General features: G+C 40.1%; 2 protein-coding genes across 8 annotated transcripts in view; one reads left to right on the forward strand and one right to left on the reverse strand.

Annotated features, from left to right (window-relative positions):
• Positions 1-6,278, forward strand: part of RAB23 (RAB23, member RAS oncogene family) — a 25,017-nt gene extending 18,739 nt beyond the window's left edge. The window contains exons 6-7 of one of the 2 annotated variants that reach the window (XM_036916307.2): positions 719-808; positions 2,843-6,278. In XM_036916307.2, coding sequence (XP_036772202.1) covers positions 719-808; positions 2,843-2,985 — 233 coding nt within the window. In that variant the 3' untranslated portion in view covers positions 2,986-6,278. The remainder of the gene's footprint in view (positions 1-718; positions 809-2,842) is intronic. The other variant, XM_036916308.2, reaches the window with a different exon arrangement.
• The window catches only part of BAG2 (BAG cochaperone 2), a 27,230-nt gene extending 5,181 nt beyond the window's left edge, over positions 1-22,049 (reverse strand). For 4 of the 6 annotated variants that reach the window (XR_008994270.1, XR_008994269.1, XR_008994268.1 and 1 more), the window contains exons 1-4: positions 21,794-22,049; positions 13,938-14,047; positions 10,502-10,642; positions 8,283-8,412 (exon numbers count right to left, since the gene is read on the reverse strand). Coding sequence is in view for 3 of the 6 variants with exons in the window: in XM_036916311.2 (XP_036772206.1) it covers positions 8,297-8,412; positions 10,502-10,642; positions 13,938-14,047; positions 21,794-21,906 (480 nt within the window). In the remaining 3 variants the exon portion in view is untranslated. Of the gene's footprint in view, positions 1-7,187; positions 8,413-9,174; positions 10,643-13,937; positions 14,048-21,793 lie in introns of those variants that run through there. The other 2 variants (XM_036916310.2, XM_036916309.2) reach the window with 2 other exon arrangements.
• Positions 22,050-22,408: the final 359 nt, after the last annotated feature.

Raw genomic sequence — 22,408 nt, forward strand, 5'->3', positions numbered from 1 at the left:
ATCATATTTACATTGAGAACAGAATTTTGTCACTTTAAGAAAATTTAAAGGCATGATGCTTCTTTGAGTTAGAATCCTTACTAATGTCTTTGAATACTTGTTACCCTCTACAGCAAAACTCATGGGGTTTGTTTTGTTTTGTCTTTAAACATGTAACTGTGTGTGTGATTGTGTATGCACAGATGTGTTTTTCATGCATACCTTTTAAAATAACTGAATTGTTTTAGAACTCCACAGTATTGTATATTCCCGTAGGTAGTTAGAATGGTCTCAATTTATTTCATAGTATTTCCCAGTTTAAGAAAGTAGGATTAGAGAATGATTGTTATTTTCCTCATTCCAGAATTGCTACTTATTTTATTAGATTGCAACCCAGTTCTGTTTCAGGTGTCTTCTGGATAGGACATCTCTTCAAGACTAAGTCAGTTTAGTGTTGCTGAGTATTATCACTAATCAAGGTCTTAAAGCTAAAGAACCACTGCCTACAAGTATTATTTTATGTCTTTATTAATAAAAGGCCACTATCTATTTATTAGTATTACCACTGTATTTAGGTATTGCTTAAGTAATTTTTAAGTTGAATGTTTTTAACTAGATTGTATACTTCTAATTTAATTCCAAATATGTTTATTAGCAGGTACGAATATAGTGATATGAAATAAAAGATTCTATATTCATAAATTATACTGATCTGGTAAGGTTTTTGTTTTTATTCTAGTTTTTAAATATTTGGCTGAAAAGTATCTTCAAAAACTCAAACAAATAGCTGAGGATCCAGAATTAATGCATTCAAGTAGTAACAAAATTGGTAAGTTCCCAGGAAATTTTAGCCCCACATTTACCTGGTAAATTTATTTTCCATTCATTATTATCACATTTACTATTTTCTAATACAGTATACTCATTTCTTTAATAAATATGATTAGAAGGTATTACATCAGTGATTATTAAACTTAGGGGTATTAGTTCTCCTATTAAGATATATTAAGATTTTTTAACTATTTCATTTCCTAAATCCATGATATATTAAGACAGCAGAGATAAGGACTGTTTATAAAGGTCTGTCCTTTACGTAAGGGAACTTTTAACACTTGTTCTTCTGCCTATACTTGTACCATCTCCACATCTTCCTACCATCTTACTGATTGATTACTTATCACTGATTTTTTTTTATGCTAAATGCCAAGCAAAGTTAACATTCCCTGAACTAATGGGTTGTTTTCTCTTCAGCAATAATTGGTGAGCTGAGTCTTGATTTTTGATTTGACTTTTAAGAAGATGAGAACCGAATGCTCTGTTTCTAAAGCTTCTGTGTTGTCTTTTAAGGACTTGGTATCTGTAGTCCATCCCCTCTCGCTACATACACATAAACACACACATTTCTTGACATGTTTTGACTTAACTTTCTTCTTGGTTCTGGCTTCTTTTCTTCTTTTGCCATTTTTATCGCATATGTTCTTACCATAAGATACATCGGACACTTTAAGAGACGAGATAGGGTAGTCGTAATAAGCTCTGGTCTGGTCTCCTGGGCCCTACCCTTGTCTTCCAATCCACTGATTAAAGCCCTTTGATAGATGCTCATTGGGGAACATATTGAATGCAGACTCTTTTGATCACAGCATCTAAAGAAAGTCTGTGCATCCTTCCTGTGTCTCAGGCCCCACTATCCTTTATGTGGCCTGGTTACCAGCTCCACCAGTGGTCTTGCTCTTCCCTAAGCATACCCAGTGCTGTCTTAACTTCTCCACATCTACTTTGGTTCTTCCATCAGGAGTGTCCTCCCTTTCCCACCTTCTGTCAAAGAACTCTTCATTCCTCAAGGACTATTCTAGAAAGCTCTCTCAGCTACGTACCTGGCTGAAGCCATAGCCTCCATGCTTTTCTTCTAAACGAACAGCTCTAAGTCCAGGGCACTGCCAGGTATTGCATGTAGGTTGTCCTTTCTTATGAATTAGATGTAATTGGTCCTTCCTTTGAACCATATGTGGGATCTTGTGTCTCTTTTATGACACTTGACATACATCCTATTGCATTACTTATTTGTGTGCTGCCGTATGTCACTTAAAGCTTGTAAACTTGTGGGCAGGAACTGGTCTTGGTTGGCTGATAGTGTCTCTGGCCCAGAGCTTTGTATATCATGGATGATAAATAGTTCATAAATTGGAGATTACATTTAAATACTAGCACAGTTCAAAATGGAAACTGTAGTAGTAAAAAGGTTTTTAGTTCATCCCTCTTCTCTCATCACTTCAATTATCTGTAGACCATTTTCTTGTTGCTGTTTTAGCTTAGATAGCAAAGTCCTACATTCGTACCAGCTTTTGCATATGCAGTGTTTTTTATTAAGTCTCACAAGTATTGTTGTAGATGTTCTTCAGGAAGTTACATGATGTGAAGTTAATAACTGAAGTTAATAAAATGATATTTACTGATTCCAAATTTCAGAAATAGATCACAGAACAACATGTAGAATATGTCACCATTTGGGTAGCACAGGGAGGAAAATAATACATAAGCATTTTTTGCCTACATATGCATAAAGTATCTCTAGAAGGATATGTAAGAGAACTGATAAAACATGCATGTCTCAAGGGGGGGAGCTGGTGATTGGGGCAGGTGGGGATGGTTAGGGTAGAAGGGACACTTCACTGTGACTCCTTCTGTACCCTTTGAACTTTAAACCATGTGTATTGGCTATTAAAAATAAATGAAAACAAAAACCTAACATTGTAAATTCTCACAAATATTACTGATTTACCAAGAAGCTGGATGCACAGCCTGCAGTAGGTAACCCTTAAGTACTTCAATGTCAATCTCTGTTTTCCCTCAATTCATATAGGTGTCTTTAATACATCTGGTGGAAGTCACACGTCGGGTCAAAATTCAAGTACTCTTAATGGTGGAGATGTCATCAATCTTAGACCCAACAAACAGAGGACCAAGAAAAACAGAAATCCTTTTAGCAGCTGTAGCATACCCTAAAATATTTTAGGGAGAAAAATAATTGAATTATATTGTGCAGTTCAGTAATAAATACATCCAGCTGCTGTGGTATGTTACAAGTTTTTAAGCAGATTTTGCACCTAATGACTCTCTGAAAGTTGACAGACTTAAATATTGTTCTGCAGTGCTTTTCAGAATGGAGTGAGATCTTTGGTGGAAAAATGACTGCCCTGTGGACTCATTTTAATTTTTTTACATTAGACGAAGTTTCTCCTGTTTTTGAAAGAATGCTAAAAAAATGTCAAAAACAGGTTTTGCTGAATTTTAAATGCTGGAAAACATAAATGAAATGCCTAAATATATTGGTACAGATTTTGATATTATGGATCAAGGGAAAATAGCAAGCCTTCTTTTTCTGAAATTGGTCACATAGCTTTTCTGGAAAGTAGCATTGAATCCAAATATTACAAAAAAATAATATTGAAAGGTAAATGTTAAATTTCGCCAGACTACATTAGTGTGTATTTTGGCAGTGTTACTTGTGCAATATCTGTATAATGCAGAGTGTGGAGGTACGCATGCAGCGATCTGGTACTGATGTATATGCAGTATTTAAGGAAATATGGACTCTAATTCCTTCATTCATAAAACCATTTACACATTGTATGTTAAAAGTTTTTGTTTTCAAATAAGAAATCCCAGACATGTATTTTGCAAAAGGAGCTCAGATTTAAGAAGTGCTTTGTGCCAAAAATCTCATATCTAATTTTTACAGTGCTTTACTATCAAAATTTATGTTTATAGTGTCTCTTAAAAGCAGTTTTCCTTCCTGGACAGGGTAGATAAAAGAAGACTACAGTTGTTTTAATGCTAGCGCATCTCCCAGATGAGACAGTTGCTTATCTTTTTCATCTGTCTACCCATAAGCACGGTAAGCCTACGCTGGACACTCCTTGAGGTTCACAGCACATGTGCAGCTATTCCTTCAGTCCTGGGAAGTGCAGTGGTGTATCTAGTACCTTTTGCTGCTGACTGAAAATGCAATTTTGAACTTTTTGGATCATGCTAACAATTTTTTTAAATGCACAAGAGATGATCTTTTGTCTTAATCCACATTATTGATTTTATAATGCCCTGCAACTCTAAAACATCTTTTTGTCTATACATTTTTGTATGGTATTTTAAGATTATCACTTAACAATTTCTATAACCTTCGGTTTTTATAGCACTTTCTCAAGAGCTCTGTCAGCACCAAATACAGAATACTTTAAGAAATGATTTTAATATGTAATCACATAGCAGAGCATAAATTTTGTGACTTGGGATAGTAGCTTTCCAACTAAGATAATTGCATGAACCCTGTTAATAAGTGATACCATTCATCAATGACTTTTTTTTTAACCCCTTGGAATATACCTGGTTTTTACAGGATTTCAAAATATGTAAAAATAATTTTTCTTGAAGAATGTGTCAGTCATTTTTCATTATTTGTACTACTTTCATCCCCCCATCCAGATTAATATTGAGGACAGAACAGAATTTTCTGGGACATGTTTTGTGAAGTGGTCAAGAGCTGACTGTTTTCTTTTCATAATATTGAAATAATTGGGCATTATCTATTTCAAAGTAATATAAAATGTTTATTTTTGTATCACCAGTTGTCACCACTCCCATTGCTGGCAGTGGAATAGTTGCTGGGCACACAACTCAGTTCCTAAGAATATACCTGCTAGTCGTTCATCTTTTCTACACTCTTGAAATACAGGCTCTTTAATTTTTGCACAAAATATGTTTTGCAACAAATCGTCTTAATAGTCTTTAGTAGCAGAATAAAATCATTTTGTGTAATGATGTTGTAGTTCTGTTTCGTATTAGTTAGATGTGGGTTAAAGTTTGTTACTTCACTATATAAAAAATGTAATCTCTGCTGATGGTTGCAGTTCCCAATATTTGTGATATGATTTTATGTACTTCTGTCCTTTTTTTCTTTTACGTGATCTTTGTTACACATGTGAATTTTTAATTTGCACTCCTGTATTTTAATCCTAACCATAATTAGTCATTTTAAATAATTAAGTAGACCTGGAAATCAGTCATAAGTGGTATGTTAAATGCTTTCTCAACTAATCCTAAAATCTTCAAAATTGACTGTTTTTCTTCCCTTGCAACGCTTAACTTTTAAATAAGTTTATTATTAGTTTCTAATGAATCATGCATGGATGCTAAAGAAAAACAGTATAAAATTCCAGGATGTTGCGTGTTTGTGCTGTAAGGCGCTTTTCCCCATTATGGCCAGTCGTTAGCAGACAGCCAGAGCTGGACAGCTGCCTTTTTCCAGAGTTCCTCAGGTTTCTGTTCCTTTCAGTCCATCTGCCTAGTTAAATAGTATGCAGACCAGCCCACATAGGCAATATAGTTAAGTAAAACCAGGCTAAATGGTTTCCTTTTTATCTGTCCAAAGTTGAGAGCACCATATACTTTTTCAAAATAAAGTAAAACTAATACTACCAAAAAGAGGATGAAGACCTTTCCTTATTGTGGAATGAAGTTAGAGGACTGTTTCAGAAGTTTGCAAGGCAGTGCTGAGAAACAACTCTCTCCTTCACATGTACTCCATGGTGCCTCTGGCTTTTGGGGATCTTCTCTGAAGATCTTAGAGCGGGGAATTGGCTTTAGCACCTAATGTCCCAACTTAAACTACTTTAATATAAAATGTTAATTGTTGGCATCCTCTTCAAAACCTTTCACGTAGTTACTGGTAACTTGCTGAAGTGCCACTATCACTGTTATCGTTAGGGTTTCTGTTCTCTGATAACAAATGGCCTGCTGGGATGAAAGTGAGTCCCACCCACACTGCATTCATCCAGTGAACAGGTAGATTCATTCAGTTTTAACTATTAGTTATGAATATCATGTGTACTATTGTCACTATTCAGATTTTTACCCTAAAACATATAAGCCTTTCATACAAGTGAATTTATTTGCTAGCAGAAAAAAGGACTCTGAAATACCCAATCACCAAACTCCCAGGTAACTGGATGATTTGACTGTAATAACCTCTGTCAGGCAGTGCTTCTTTCCTTCTCTCTCTCGAAATATCTATAGTGGGATGTTGGTAAATGGTCTTTTAAAAAAAATTAAAACTTTGGATTAAAAGGAAAACTGAACTTTATTTTTGGTAGTACCAAATAATGCTTTTGTAAATTTGAATGGAAAACCACTTGTATGTATTGCTATTGGGTTGCAATTATGAGCTTAAAATATACTACTAAATAAAAATTTCATGAAAGATGAATTCCAGTAATCAAAAAATAAATGCATTTCAACTACAATTTTGTGTGGTATGTGTGCTGTATATCACCAGTGTGGAATCAAACAGTAAAAAGTGAAATGTGAGTTCTTTAAAAATCAGAATGACCTAAAGTATTTAATATTTCAGATATTCTGCAAATACTTAGCATACTCATTTTTTTATTGCAGATATTTAGTGTAATTTATTAGCATTAGGGTTTAAATAATACTGTCTTGGAAGCTAAATTTTTTCCTTAACTCTATAAGTAGCAGTCTGTTCTAAAGAAGTTATTTTGTCTTTTCTTTTTCCCCTTCCTCCACCCAAATAATACATTTACTTTGTCCTGTGGTACAAAAATAACTATAAAGTTCCAATTACTTAACAAGTGCTTTCTGTGTTACCACCATACTAAGCACTTTTGTATTCTGTATATCTGTATTTAAAGTTCTTAACTCCCAGGAGCATTATCACCCCAATTTTACAGTGGGGGGTGGCAGGGACATACATGTTGACGCCCTCTGTGGGGTTGGGAGTTCATGTCAGGTCTTCCTGCTTCAAATCTTAACACCTTGGGTTTTGTCCCAGAGCTTGTATGGTTGCACCCAGAGATGTAGGTATAAAACTGGACCCAAATGTTAGGTCAGTTTTCCAATGCCAGGTTTTCAATCTTTTCTGACACCTTTTGTCAAATTTCTGCACAATTTCACCTGTTTTAGTTACTCTTGGAATATTGCATATTAAAAGCTAGAGTAGATACTAGTCCTCACCAAACAGATGTGAGTCAATGTCACAGTGATTTGAATGCCCACTATAGGCAAGGGAAGCAGCATGTGTGCTATGATATTAGGTGGTTTGAAGTGGATAATTAAAGATTTATGTGGTCCAGTGCAAGAGGTTTATTCCTAGTTCATGATCAAAACTTAAGAATGCGGTTGTAGCCCTAAGTAGAAGACCCACTGCATTGTGCTTCCTTGCTGTCTGCGTGGCTACACATGGGGAGTTCCACCATACTGCTCTGCTTGTTGCCTTTTCTCTTTTCCAAAATTCTCAGCTTTTGCTTTCATTTCTGTCTCTGAAGAAGTATAAAATCTAACCTTCAAAAATAATATTATCACATACATACACTCCAAATGTATCAGCATTTTATCACCATCAGTCATTTGAAAAGGACAAAGGCATGGATGTTTCCTGGTTACAAATCACTGCATATAATCATATCCTTACTCTGCTACTTACAGTGGTTGTTAAATTCTTTCATGCTTTCTGATTCTAAAATGTTGAAGCAGGGTTCTCTGATCAGTTGATGACCTCTTTACAGTGAATTTTAAGCATTTGGAATCAGAGTGCTAAGACTGAGCTCCGTCAATAGGAAGGACCACACCTGCACTCATTGTGTCCGCCTGTGTAATACCTCACTTGGCTGTTTTATTAAAGCGGGGACGACATTGGTGTACAACAGTGTGAATGGTGCCCCCTAGAGGATGCAATTTGGTACTGGAAGGGAAACAGCTGGGGGACACCAGATAACATTCATTACGATTGGCTCTTCCCATCCCTCCGAAAAGCTTGGGATTTTTTTTTTTTAATTTCAAGGGTTCCTACATTAAGATACCAGGAGGTCAATTCTATATTTTTCAGATTTTTAATAGGCATCATTTTCACTCTGTCCTCAATTGAAGAACACAGAGTACCCTTCTGTCACCAACTCTGCAGGCCCTGCCAGCTGTGCACTAGAAGAGCCAGGGTGGGGATGGGAACACTGCTGGGAAGCAGTGTTCATGAGGGGGAGCAAAAGGGGTCCTAAAACTATGTCACATTCTAGAAGTGGTATACAACTCAGATAAGGCTGTTAGTACATTTATCAACATTAAACATATACTGTGAAGTTCCCTTACAGTCCAAACCTATTATATGTTATATACAGATGACAGCCTAAATGGAGATGAAAATGTGACTCTTGGGAGTTTCATCACTTGAAAATAAATTACACTTCCATCCTTATAATAAATAAAAATGTTAAGAATTGACACATTGTGGTCCTCACCCCTTGAATGTGGCTCAAGCTGGAGGTACAGAGGGCTGAGGTGCTGCAGACCAGGGACTGAAGCAGCTTGGAGATGGCAGATCACAGCTCTTCAAGTCTGTGATAAGGAATGGCCTCCAATAAAACTCCACTGCAGAAAACGGGAAATAAACATAACACGTAGAAAGGTTGAGGAGGCAGAGCCAGAATAGTCTGTGGTATAACAAATCCTGCACTGACGTGGAGGGAATGGGGAGGTGGAGTATTTCTCTGAGTAGAAGGGATTTACAGATGCTGACAGCTTTTGAGAACTTCAGAAAAATTGCTGCTTAGTTTTCAAAAACCAGATAACTAAAAAGATGGCAAAAAAGAAATTCTTTATCTGACAGTGAACCTGAAGATAGCAAATTTGAGTCTACTGACAAAGCAAGAGGCTTTGCCACAGTCACCAATGTGAATTAATGTGTCCCATGAAATGGAAAGATTTAAATGAAGATTTAAATGCCAGACAGGGCTGGCAATCAAAACAACCATGAATGTCCTCAGATTGTAATTGCTTTCTATGAAGAGAGACTAATTTGCATTTTTGTCCAGAAAATGAAGCTCCATATTGTTTGCACTGAGATATAAATATATAGAACCAGTCTGGATCTTGACTTTTTCCTGTGTGAAATAATACCTACATTCTAATGAAAATTGAGTTGCTATATTCATTTTGAAGTAGTATTTGGGGAAGTTAAAGTTGTATATTAATAGCACTTCTCACCTTGAGCTAATAGAAGTGTTCTACAGTTACCTCATTTATCACAGAAAAAAGAAAAACTGATATATTGGTCAACCTTATCGGTAAATAGAATGTAAACTCATTTAAGATGTTTCATATCTAATAATAATAGAAAAAAATAATGCTCAATGCTGGAAAGCTTTCAGTGAAAGCTACATTTTAATTATTGAAGACAGTATAAATTGACATAACTCTTACACAAAAAAATTTGGAAATATGTCAGGCCATAAAGTGTATATACCCTTTGATGCAGTAAATCCCACTGCTGGGAATCTTAACAAAGAAAATCAAAAACAAAAGAAAGAAGAAAAAAGCTGTATGTACATAAAAACGTTGCAGGAATAAGCAACAAGTTGGAAACAATCTGAGGCCCAATAAGGGGAACAGGTAAGTAACCTGGTCAACTACACAGAAGAGAGGTTTTTAAGTTGACAATTAAGCAGACTTTATGGCAGAATTAAATTTTTCTTTTCAAAGGCAAGTTACAACACCCTTATTTCTGTAATGATTAAAAATTTACAGAAATGTTGCACTTGAAAAAGATGAAGAAGATGAAGTGGGTATATAGTTGTTCAGTGGCAAAATTAGAGGTGAATTCCTTCACATTTTATGTTTTCACATATATCAAGAAATGCATTCATATTATTAGATGCACAAATCTTTACATTCAGAATAATTTCATAAAGATATCTAAAAAAATTGTACGAAAGAGAAGACACAGGGAAAGGTTCTTATTTTGTGATTCCTTTTATCCCTATAAACACACTGTGTGGTTAACAGAATGTGTAGTGTGTATCGTGAGTAAGATTTTGTCACCCAAATGCCCCACATAACCACATTTCCATGCCCAAACCCAGAAAAGAACAGTGGTTCTCTTGCCTCTAGCTGAGCACTTACTTTCTCATACAAAGTATTCATCCACAGAATAGTAAAAAATATGTATTTATATATATATAAAGGTGCTAGTCAAAACATAAGAATTTATCTAAAAACGTCTAAAAAAGATTAAAATATTTCTAGTTTTAATTGAATTATGCACAAAAGTGATGACACTGGAATATTTTCCTCACCTGAAACAACTGTCAGTACCAAATGAGTTGTTATGCCTAACATAAAGAACGAGTTATCACTTAAAATGGTATTTTATCATTTTTATGTCATTACTTGTAAGTACTTTAGGCTAGAAACCGAAATCTGCTTTCAGCATTTTACTGCAGAGTTTTGGAGCTAGCTCCTTTAGAATGTTCTAACAGCTTGATGGCCTTGTCAGAGTTTTCAATATTTCTAAGTAGAGTCTCTAATCTTCTCTTAATTTTCTTCTGATCTTCAAGAGCACAGCCAATTACTATGGATTGAAACTTCTGGTCAACTGGCCCAGGTGGCACCTCAGATGAACATGCACTGTATAATGACATTAAGTGACTCCTGGCATTTCCCAAATCATCCAGAAACTTACTGACCACCTCATCAATAATCCTGGTGGCATGCTTTAGGGATTCTTGCTGCTGGGGGCTTCTAATTGTTTCTACTGAAACTTCAACGGTGAGGGTTCGTCCCATCAAACGGTTTGCAGTCAGATTTAATTCTTCTCTTTCTCCTAAACATAAAAAGTTTCAAATATCAATCAATATGAGCCATAAACTGCTCTATGTCAAGAACACTAAGGAATTCACTTAACTAATTGTATTTTCTTTAAGCACCTCTGCTATGAATTTTTCAAAAGTAAAAGAGAAGAGGCTCTAACAAAGCCTAATTATTCCATTTTGAAACAAGCTAAACGTTCCTTCCAGGTCACCCTTTAACCAGACCTTTCTGAGTTTCAGGAATCTCACCTGAATGCCTGAAAACTACAGATAAGGAGAAGTTTCACCTGAAGAGCCCTCGAAACTACAGATAAGGACATTTCATTCTGAGGCAGTTTCGAAGCACAACCTCCTAGATGCCAGCAAGTCTGTCCTTGAGCCACTGATTAACTGGCTAGCCCCCTATGTTATGGGTAGGTACATAACTCCTACCCATAAACCTTCCCTTTAAAAGGTTCTCGCTCTGTTAAGGGCATGTGGGAGTTGGTCTTGGAACACTAGTCCACCATCTTCCTGAACAAAGCAACCTTTTCTTTTCACCAACACGTGTCCCTGGAGTTTGGGCCTTTGCAGTGACAAGCAGCTGAATTTAGGTTTGGAAATGGGCCATGGCCTGGTATGTAAGATTAACTGAAGTGTATCAGATTAGAGAGAGGTGGCAGAACACCTTGCCCTGAAATCTTTTACACAGGGGATCCCTGATGGGCTCTCAGGTTGCCATGTCTGCACAAGTGTGCACAGGTATGCATGTGACTGGGACGGACATCAAGTCTTAACACAGAGTGAACAGTGAGGATCACTCGGACTCCGTGCTGGTTAGAATGCAGAGATCAGGTGTCCTGGATCTTCATAAAGACCATGTGAGGGGAGCAAAATAATTTTCCCTCTACCTTTCTGAGTTATTGGCTGAGAACCCCTGTAATAAAACACAGATGAACAAGAAAAATAGAAAAGTTTATTACCATGTATACCTCACATATACATGGGAGATTCTCAGGGAAACTGAGTGACTCCCCTGGGTGGCCTAGGCCACCACCTTGTATACCATCTTTAACTAAAGACGATGTTGGCAGCCCAGTTGTGGGAGGTTACCAGGAAAGCAGATGAGCGAGGGTTCATAGCAGCCACGCAGATCTAATATAGGCGCCTTCTTGAGTCTCTGTTGATTTACAGAAGAGGAAGACATCCTTACAAATTGAGATTTCCTTTATACACGTAAATGGTTCTCACAAAAGGGTAACTTCTACTGCTTCGGAGTTTCTTAAGTGTCTGCAGTTTCTCAAAAATAATTAGCTCAAAATAGTCCTTATGCCCAGATGCATATCTTGGGGTGGCAAATTCTGCATGTGTAGCAGAATACAATGCTCCAATTTTGGCTGAGAAAACATAGCCATGATAGTGGAGGAAAAGCTGGCCTTAAAAGTAGTCACTGACTCATCCCTTCCACACAAATCTAAGCAGGCCAATAGTCTAAGTCTTGGCCAGCAAAAAAAGGCAGCGATGGGAAAAGGCACTGTGCCTATATTTCATTATTTATATGGAAAAGTTAGAGATCTCCTGCTAGTCCTGTTCTGTAACTTCCTTCCTAATTCATTGATCTTTGACCAGGACGGTGAAGACAGACTGGATGCTGGCCCCACTGTGGATGGTTATGTTAGGCAGAAGAATAGACATGAGTGGGGTGAGTAGAGAATAAGGCCAGTAAAGCCCACTACAAGGGGCTCAAAGAGTTAACCAGATAAAACCAGAGAGCCAGAAAGGACTCAGAGAGTTAAGGAGTTAATTAGTTGAAGTTTCCAAGGCCAGGAGTGACTTGGAATGTCCTGATACTCCCCAGATATAGAAAAGTATCCGAGCGCAGCGGTTGCCTTCATTGTACCAATTAGATCACGCCATTGTACAAGCTACTTAGCCTGCAAAAAAGATCCAGCTTACTCTTTAACTCAACCTATATGCTGTTTTTACTTCTTCTTCCAGCCCTCTAATCAAGTAACTTGTGACCAGGGCAGGCGACAGACCTCCTCGGAGTATAAATAAACCTACGTTGGATAGGATGCTGGGATCCAGACCAGCGCAGTCCCCTAAATAACCCTGTTCTTAAGACAGAACTTCAAAGGAATTATGAATCACCTGTGTACTTCGTGCCATACACTCCTGCCCAAGACGCCCTATAAAACCCCAGGCCCTAAATCCTTAAGCACGCCTCCTAAGGCTGCCTGTACTCACCTTTCTTGGAGTGTGTCACCCGCTGTTCTACTTCAGGTAAGTAGGGGGGCTGCGGAGAGCTCTGATCTGGGGCTTGCAAGTACCCGTTGCCTTGGTGACACGGACGAAACTGCAGCTGTGTGACAGTGCCCTTTAGTAGCCTGCCTGAAAATCTCCTTTCTTTGCCTTTGGGAAGTTCTCAGAACATCATCTCACTACATCCAGTGCTCTGTGGCTCCCCCAAATCCTGGGTGGTAGGGACTTAGTTCCCACACGACGCAGATCCAAGTTGGCACTGGACGCCGGGTGACCCCGGCTTTAGGAGTTGGCAGGGGGTCTGCCCAATGAGGTTCAGCGAGCTTCCCTTTCCTCCCTCCATTTTTCCTCCCTCTCTGCTCTATTCAAGGACACTGGCCTTTGTCCACCTTGACTCCGACCCACTCCTCCCTGGGAGACTCATTCAAATAAAACCTTAACTCTGCTTCACTACTGGGTCTCTGCCCTTCGGTTCTTTGTGGGGATGAGAACAGAGAACAAACTCAGCCCCCGACAGCCCACGCTGCTGGTCTCGGCGCGCTCACCCCACCGGCTCCCTGGCCCGCTAGTTGTCCCCAGAAGTGCCACAGGAGGGCCGCTGCCAGCGGAAGGAAACCACACGTGACTAGTTCCTCAGTGGCAGCTGTGCTTTTCATATAAAAGAGAGAGCCTATTTCTACATTAATGGGCCTTAATTGGGCCCTTCCTCTCTTTAAGTGGCACTTCAACCCATCTTTTGTCTTCTCTGCTTCCAGTCTCTCATCATTTTCCTCTGCTTTTACATTTCCAGTAACTTCTAAAGAACTGAAGTTGAGAATGCAAACGGAGACCAGGGCGCGGCCTTACAGTGCGGGCTCCTCTGCAGCCGCGGGCCCCTTCCTGTCACAGCCCCGCCTCAGCTGGGGGTGCGCTGGGAGGGCGGCCTCCGGGTAGCTGGCTCGGACCGGCAGCTGCAGCTGCTGTCTGCTGCCCACCGCAAACGCTGCAGCCCCGCGTACACAGCCCACAGGTCAAGCACACACTGGCCCACACTTAGCATGAAGCCCTTAGAGTGTCAAAGACGCTCACCATCACTGATCTGCCTCATGTCCTGGCTGTTTTGGATACTGTGTATCATTTCCAGCAGGATTTCCTTCTCTTGCTCAACAGCAGTTGCTGCTTCTCTCAAAGCTTCCACCCTATACAAATTGGAAAACAGAACAGTTATTATACGGAAGATTAGTATCTACCATTCAATCCCACTCAAGAATTATGTTTCAAAAATTATTCCTTTTTATTTTTTATTCTTTAATTTTTCTATTCATTTTAATCGGTTTACCCCTCTCCCATTTCCCTCTCTGCTCTGGGGTAAACATTCTATTTAGTGTTTTATCTATTTGTATTTATTCTTACAAAATCTGTATCTGTGTATTCGTCTACTTTGAGTTTATTTCTCACTCGTTTCTGTTTTCACTCAGCCTTATTTTATTAAGAACCCCCCGGTTCCTATGGGTACACCAGCAGCTTCTCATTGCTGCATAGCACGTGACCATCCACCTGATTTTACCTCCATTCTCCCAGTGGAGACACTCACCCCGCCTCCCAGCTTTTTATCACCACCAACGCTTCAGCACACACACGTCCCCTCTGGACCTGAACGGCAGGCTCCTTGGACATATTCCAGGGCAGAACTGCTGAGACACAGGGCGCATGTTCCCTCAACTGGACTCAGTGCTCGGACTCTTCTCCAGAATGGCTGTACGAGGCCACACTCCTGGCAGCAAAGCTTAGGGGCCCCTGTGTCCCCGCCTCAGCCCTGCCCAGTACTCAGCACTTCCCAACTTTGTTGCCAATCGAGTGAGTATACGTCAGTACTTATTTCCCTTTTTTCCCATTACTATAATAATTTTGGACATCTCCTGTATTCTTGTTAGCCTGTTCATGGCCTCTGCCCTTTTTTTTTTAAAATAGGGGTACCTGTCCTCTCCCGGATTTGCCTTCTCCAGGTGTTAACCTGCTAAGACACTGCAACCATCTTCACCCATCCTCACACGCCAGCTTCGTCTGGGATGGCCTTCACTGAACTGAGGTCCTTATTTTAAAGCAATCAAACGCATCGTTCCCTCATCGCTTACGCTTTTGAAGTTTTGTTTCAGGATCTTCCCCAACACTAAGTCATAAGATATTTTCTTACATTTCCTCCTATTTTATCATTTTACCTTTCTCATAGTTGTGTCTCAGTCCATCCAGAATCCACTCTTGTAGGTGGCTAGGTAAGGATTTTTTTCTCCCAACAGTGAACCATTTTCCCCAAGATTATCCACCAAAAATCCATCTTTCCCCCAAAGATTTGTAAATTGCCTACCTCTGAAATCTCTATTCTCTTCATTACTTATTTGACTGTTCTTACACTAACATCCTTTTTTTTTTAAGTATCAGTTTTGTAATTTGCCTTAATAACTGATAGAACCAATGCCCCAATCGTCTTTAAAGATAACTTACCTATTTAGACTTTTATTCTTTCATATGAGTAAGTTTATTGGGTTTTTCAAAAACCTGGGGTAAAATGACATAGAATATTGTCATTCCATCCACAGGCATGACACATCCCTCCACCTACTCTCATCCTCTTCTATATTCTTATTAGAAGTTTCAAGCATTCTTAATGGTAGTCTTCCTAGATCTTTTGAGTGTTTTGATAATTTGGGGGTATTGTTGCTATTTTGAATAATATTTTAAACTACATTTTCTAGCTGGTTACTGCTTATAAGAGAAATGCTGTTTGGGCAATTTTCCTTGTAACTGGTAACCATGACTTTTACTTATTAATGTTAGTGGTTTGTCTTTTGATTCTATTGGTTCTTCTAGACTGATGATTATATCATCTGCGAAAACATGGTAAGTTTTCATCTCTTCCCTTTCAATCTCATTTGTTCCGATTTTTCTTTCTTCATACTATCGACTAACATCGTCCAGTGGGGGTGAGAGGGGGCACATTTGTCTTTTCCAGAATTTAAAGAGAATGTGTCTGTAAGTTTTTGGTATGAAGCCCTGATCAAACTAAACAGGCACTGCTTTCCCCAGCTCCCCCAACTATACACACACATGCACGTACGACATACACACAAACATACCCGGTCACTGAAGAACTAGGTTGCAGAATTATGACAGAAAAAATTTCTGTATATTTAAAGGGCTCTGTTTCCAGGGTTCTTTCTTGTTATATGTTACACTTCAACTGCTGAAGTTGCCAACTTTTGCAAAATAAATAGTGACAGACCCATCTCCAGCATTCAAGGTAGTCTTAGAACATAAAATCCAGACCTAATCCTGATTGCTGCCTTAAATGGGCACAGGAGGAACAACTTCTCCAATGTTTTAGCATGTGTCCAATCCATATAAGGATCCCCCCTCCTTAACCCAGCCACACTTACGCATTTTCCCCAACAGTCACCCACCTGTTATACCCCAAAATAGCACTGATAGACTGTAAAGTCACAGAGACTCTTTCTTCATTAAGATACTAAATATATGTTGGACTTTGTGGTTTATAAGAGCCAGTAAAAACAAAGAGCTGATAAGAATCTTGTGTGAAAAATGTGGCTGGAAAACACCATCAAAAACATTATTCTATAGAATAGTAATAATGTATCAGGCCCTCTTCAGTACCATTCTTTATGTACTTAACACATTTTACATTAACAAACTCTCAGATAAACTAGGGTTCAGTACACATGAAAGAGATTGAGCAGGCATTAATGTAAAACATACATGCTAAAAACACAAACCATGACTCTATGATTTAAATGACACAGATGAATCATGTAATTGGCAAACAAGAAGATAATGAAAGACATTAATTTCTCAACACCCCTGAGTTTGCATTCAAATGTAAGATGATAGAGATCAAATGTTATTCTAAAAAGGAAAGCCTCATTTACAACAGTTAAGTAAAATAATGTCATAGAATTGTTAACAAGAAAATGGTTTAAAAGGAGTACTCCAGAAAAAATAAACCTGCCATGTAAAAGTTACATTTTGTCATTATATGAATCAGATGTAGAGAAAATTAGATAGAACTTTTAAGCTTTTGTTTTTTTGGCCCACAAGGCTAGAAACTACCAAAAATTTTCCTTGTGAAAACGGATTTCACCTTTTATAGAACTTCTTAGATATGTTTTTATTATTTTTATGTACATCTTTCTTATTTCACAGCAAAAGCAAAACGTCATTCTTCAAAATATACAGAGCTCAATGATTTTTTTTTTTTTTTTGGCATCAGGGGCCTTTCATTTGCTGTTCCCTTTTCTTGCAACATTCTTTATCCATGACCCTTGTCTACTGGGTGATCCTTCTTCAGAACTCAATCCTTTAGGCAGGAACTATTTCCTTAGCAACTTCCCACTTCTTCCTTGAGGCAATAAATACCTCCATTAGCACTGTATACCTGTCTAGTGCCTGGACTACATCATATTTTTTATTTTTTATTTTAAAAAGCTGAACCTAGATCTCGACTTACTTTATTATGTAATCTTTGTACTGTTTATCAGCTATCAGTATCCTTAAATTCTACTCATATATAAATCTTTTTGTCTACAATCTTTCCATTAGTTCTAAACTTTGTGAGCCATTATTATCTTCAAATATTCCCTGTCCTCCATTCTACTACTTTCTTCTGGAACAAGTGTTGAACCATCACATTCCATCCTTCATGTTTCTTCACATATCATTTGACAACACTTCTCTTGGCCAGAGGAGCAGTTACGTTCCTACTAACAGATCGTGGAAGAGCTACATGTCCAAATTGGGAAATAACTTATCTTCATATCAAGGCTAGCCTGCGCTGTGCTACTGAAAAATTCTTGCATGAAAGCACAACTAAGCAGCCTTTAACAAAAATAAATTTTAGACAGAATATTCTTATGAGGACAAAATGTTATTCAAGAGTATTTTTATGAGGACAAAATGAAACGCATGCATCCTCAGCTTGTCTTCAGGTCTCACGCACTACACACATCTCTGATCTCTTCAGGCTGGATATTAAAAGAACAAATTGTTGGAAGACTTAGGAGAAGCCCAACGTGATTTCACCAGACAGTGACTGCTACTGATACACGGCTAACAGAGTAGGCAGTAGGAACTGCAATGGCTTTTCAGTCTATGTTCAAACCAGCTCTGCTACTTACTAGCTATGTGACCTTGCGCAGTTACTTAAAATCTGTGTCTCAATTTCTCATTTCTGAAATAGGGATAATAAAATGATGGTTATGACTGAAAGAAGCAAAGCAGGTAAATAGTTTAATGCAGTGACAGCATCGACTACAAAAATTATATTTTGAGTTAATATGTGTAATGTGCCTAGAATTGGGCTGGCAAACCTAAGATTCATGATATTTATTATATGCTTACCATTATGAACTCACGCTTAGAGATGTCAAGAATTTGTGCTTTTGTAAAAAGGAGGGGAAAAAGGCAACTGCTCCCATCACAGGTTTATTTGAGAGAAACAATTTCTGAAACACGTTCTCAAAATCATAGTTCACAACTCTTACTCAATACCCTTATATTAAAAGGATACTACGACAATCAGTTAAATTATAGGCAAGGCAAGATTTTGAAGGGTTTTCTTAATCATCACCAAAATATTAAATTACATTCACTACTGAGACACTTTGGTGTACAAATGGGACTGGCTTAAAGTCAGCAGCTATTCATCAGAATGGCCCTAGGCAAGCCACTAATCCCTCTGGACCTCAGTTCCCTCACCTCTAGAAGATACAACGCGTCCTCCTCCTACCTCAAAGGGTTTTGTAAGGTCCAAATGACAATGTATATAAAAAATTACAGCCTGTTAATCAATATTACCTATGATGTCATCTTTGTGACTCCTAGGATACTGACACACCCTAAGGAGCTGTAAGCGAGAGGAAATCTTCAGCCAAATGATCCACATCATCCGCCCCCAGCCAGGACCCATTCCCTGGCTGCCAGCTAAGCCACAGCAACTGGCTAACGCCGGGGGAGGGAGCCACAGTATGATCAGTTTAGGGGTGTTTGTGAGCAGCCAGTCTCCTAATCCTGCCATTTTCCCCTGTGTCATTCCCCACAATCCATGTTCCAGATATCATCACCAGGCAGAGCCTTCTAGGAACCACTTAATGAGTGACACAGAGTGGGTGTTCAATATTTACTGCATTAAATACCAATTTAAATACAATTCTCACCTCTTTCTGTAAAATCATATATTTATCCATATGCTATTCCTACATTCTGAAATATAACCTAGTTAACTTTAAGAAAATTCAAGCATAAATTATTACAATTCAAGCACAAAGTATTACGCTCTGTAGCCAGTTGTCTGGGTTCTAGTTGTGTGACCTTGAACAAGTCACTGAGCTTCCTAAGACTCAACTTCCCATCTGGAGAACTGGAGCTAACAATCACTTCCACAAAGGCCTGGTATGTACGTCAGTGCTCATTAAGTGAATAAATGTTAGCATACATTATTTATAAATTAGGATAACTTAAAATTATAAGCAAGGTATTTTGAGCCACTGACAAACGCAAAAATCAGATACCATTTAGAATTGGTCATGAAAACTGGCGAGAAGAGAATCACCTTTTTAGGAGAAAGCAGAAAAGGAGATGAGACGGTCTCAAAAAAGAAAGGCCAGTATCGTAGCAAAGTACTAGAAACAAATGGAGTATCTTTAACAGTTTGTAGAATGCTGTGAAACATTTCAAAGCATTTTAAACATCACACACACCAGTTCACACTCTGTTCATAAAGCATTTAGCATAATTCACTTAGTGTAACTTTCATTTTCACATGGAAGAAGTTTTTACCACAACTGACAAAACTAGTATGGCTGGGGAACAGTACAATACAAGCTTCTAAATACAAACTGTAATGTTTTACTCTACTTAATACAGTGCTTATCGGAGGTCCTTACAATACAAAATTGAAGCAAAATAACATATGAATATCATATTTTCTTTAAGAATTGATCTTCTAGGCATGATTCTAGTTTTAAATAGTGTAGTGGTTTATCTATTTGGTTTCAAACAAACCTTAATGGATCAGCATTAACGTTTTTCTCTTTTTACTCACCTTCTGAAACATTTCCTTAGTTTTTAGTCAGTACTATCTCTTTTAAAAGAAAGTAACAAAGCTTAAAGTCTAAAATTACTAGACAAGTCCTTAAAATGAACAATTACGTATTAATCAGTCTCTCCTCAGCTCAAGGATTACTTAAGCAAGTTATAATTTAATCACTTGTACACAGTAATCTAACTCCATTTTGTATTAATCAAATCTTAGAATATAATAGTACCAAAAAACCAGAAGCTTTCTTTTAAAGATGAGTACTTGCTTTTGTACCTATTACCCCTTGAGGCAATAATTGGAGTTCCAGGACAATGACTCAGCTCGAAAGGGAGGCAGCATTCCTCATTCTTTTAAGAAAAAACCCTTTCTTCTCATTAGAGAGAGCCCCCTAAAATGGTTGAGAATACGCTCTCCCAGTTCTAAAGACCTGGGGAGATGAGCGGGTTCCTTGTTACGCTGCTACATAAAAAAGAACTACTACTCTTGAGAGGGACAGTAGGCAGCTGAGGCCGCTCATCTCCAGTTTCGCTCCATTTTCTCTGGGGGTCGGAGGCATCAGGTTCAACCCGGGGGAAGCGTTACTTTTCTCTTGTTCCATTTGACTCATTTTGGGCCGATGCCCTCAGAACGTGGTTGTGGCTCAGGTTTCTTGCTCTGTTGTCATCCATGAAATCATTGGGGATGGAGATTTTCTCGCTTTCTAGCTCTTCTCTCAGGGAAATAATAATGAATGCCCCACATGCTGAGATATACTGTGGTCGTTAACGCACTTTCTCCGCAAACAGACACCCCTTTTTGTTTTGGTGTATTAATCAAGGAAAATAAAGACAGACATGCAATGCTTCTTAAGAGTTTTTGGCTTACATACTCCTTTCCTCACCCGGCACCTGGAGAAAACGACCGAGCACTGTCCTGTGGACTCTCAGGGCGTTGCGGGTGCCTTAATAAGATTTCACTGGGGTACACCTGCACAGTTTACCCAGTATCTAGTGCCATAAACATTTACGGTGACAGAAACATTAGTTTTCATCCACCGTAGAAGGAAAACAGTATCTCCAAAATTTACTATAAATTAATTAGAAATTTTTTACAAGCCCACCACTATATTAATTACTTAACAAAATCTTAAATCTGCTAAGAGGGAGAAGCTATGACTACAGGCTTTCAGGCCAGGGACGAGCACTTTGAAGAAGCGGTCGGCACCGTGCGTTGCACAGAAGGAGGCGCAGCTCAAACCAACCCTGGGAGGCTGGCTGCGGGCCGAGGGCAGCGAGCGGGGTCAGGGCACGAGGGAGGCTGCCGTCCTTATGCCACAGGCACCCAGGCCGTTCATCCCGCAGCCCCTCCTACGCCCTACTCTATAATCCTTGCTATCTGATGGATCCCTGGACTTAATTTATATTTCTTGCTCTGAGGTGTTCTGGAGTGAAAAAACCACCACCACCACCTTTCACATTAGGGACTACTGAACAGCTGCCTCTTAAAAGGGCGTAATAGGCAACGACCAAGTTAACATCTGGGAAGACCCCAGCCTGGCCCCCAGAAGGTTCTGGGAGTGCTGGAGACCCGGGGTGTCACCGTCCCTGAGCGCAGCGTCACCGTAACTCCTGCCTTCTCTGACTCTCCTCGGCGCCCGAACGCTCAGCGTCTGTCACTCAGAATGGGGCACGAGAGCGCGCGCACAGGTTTTGCCTGAATCGAGCGCGTTTTCTGAGGCAAGGAGAGGAAAACCCGCCAGGAAACAGCGCCGCCCCGCCCACCCGGAAGGGCTGCCGGGCGGACCCCCAGCACCGGCGGGAGCCACGGCACCCCGCGCCCCGCCGCGCCCGCCGCGCACCTGAGCTCCAGCTGGTCCAGGCTCTCCAGCAGGCGGCTGGAGCGGTCGGCCATGGACGACGAGCGGCAGAAGCGCCCCTCGTTGGCCTTCGCGCTGATCTTCGCCTGAGCCATCCGAGCCTGCCGCGCGCGCCGAGGGGTCAGCGGCCTCTCCGGCGGCGGCGAGCTGAGAGCGCCCGCGACCGCACGTCGCCGTCACCGCGCGGGGCGCCCGCCTCCTCTGACGCCCGCGGGGGGCGGCCCGGGAGGACGCGCCGCCGCCGCCGCCGCCGCCGCCGCCGCCGCCACCGCCGCCACCGCCCGGGGCAGGGGCGCGCTGGCCACGCCGGCTCGGGAGGCAGGGTCCCGGGGGGGGGTCCCGGGACGGGAAGGACGAGCGTGTCCCGAGACCGAGGCAGAGCCCCCGGCCCGTGAGACCCGACTCCCGCGCAGCCTCAGACCACCAAGCCGGCGCGCGGAGGTCCCTAAGGGGGGCTGCGCGCACCCGCTCGGCGAGGGCCCCCCGCAGTGCCCCCCAGCACCCATAATTCACAGCAGAACCACACATGTGCAAGTCCCTTGATGTGGGAGGAGAGTGCGGCGCGGCGGAGGCGTGTAAGCCCAGCTCCGCGCGGTG

Source organism: Manis pentadactyla, chromosome 16 (genome assembly GCF_030020395.1).
Source record: "Manis pentadactyla isolate mManPen7 chromosome 16, mManPen7.hap1, whole genome shotgun sequence".
In the NCBI taxonomy this organism is placed as follows: Eukaryota; Metazoa; Chordata; class Mammalia; order Pholidota; family Manidae; genus Manis; species Manis pentadactyla.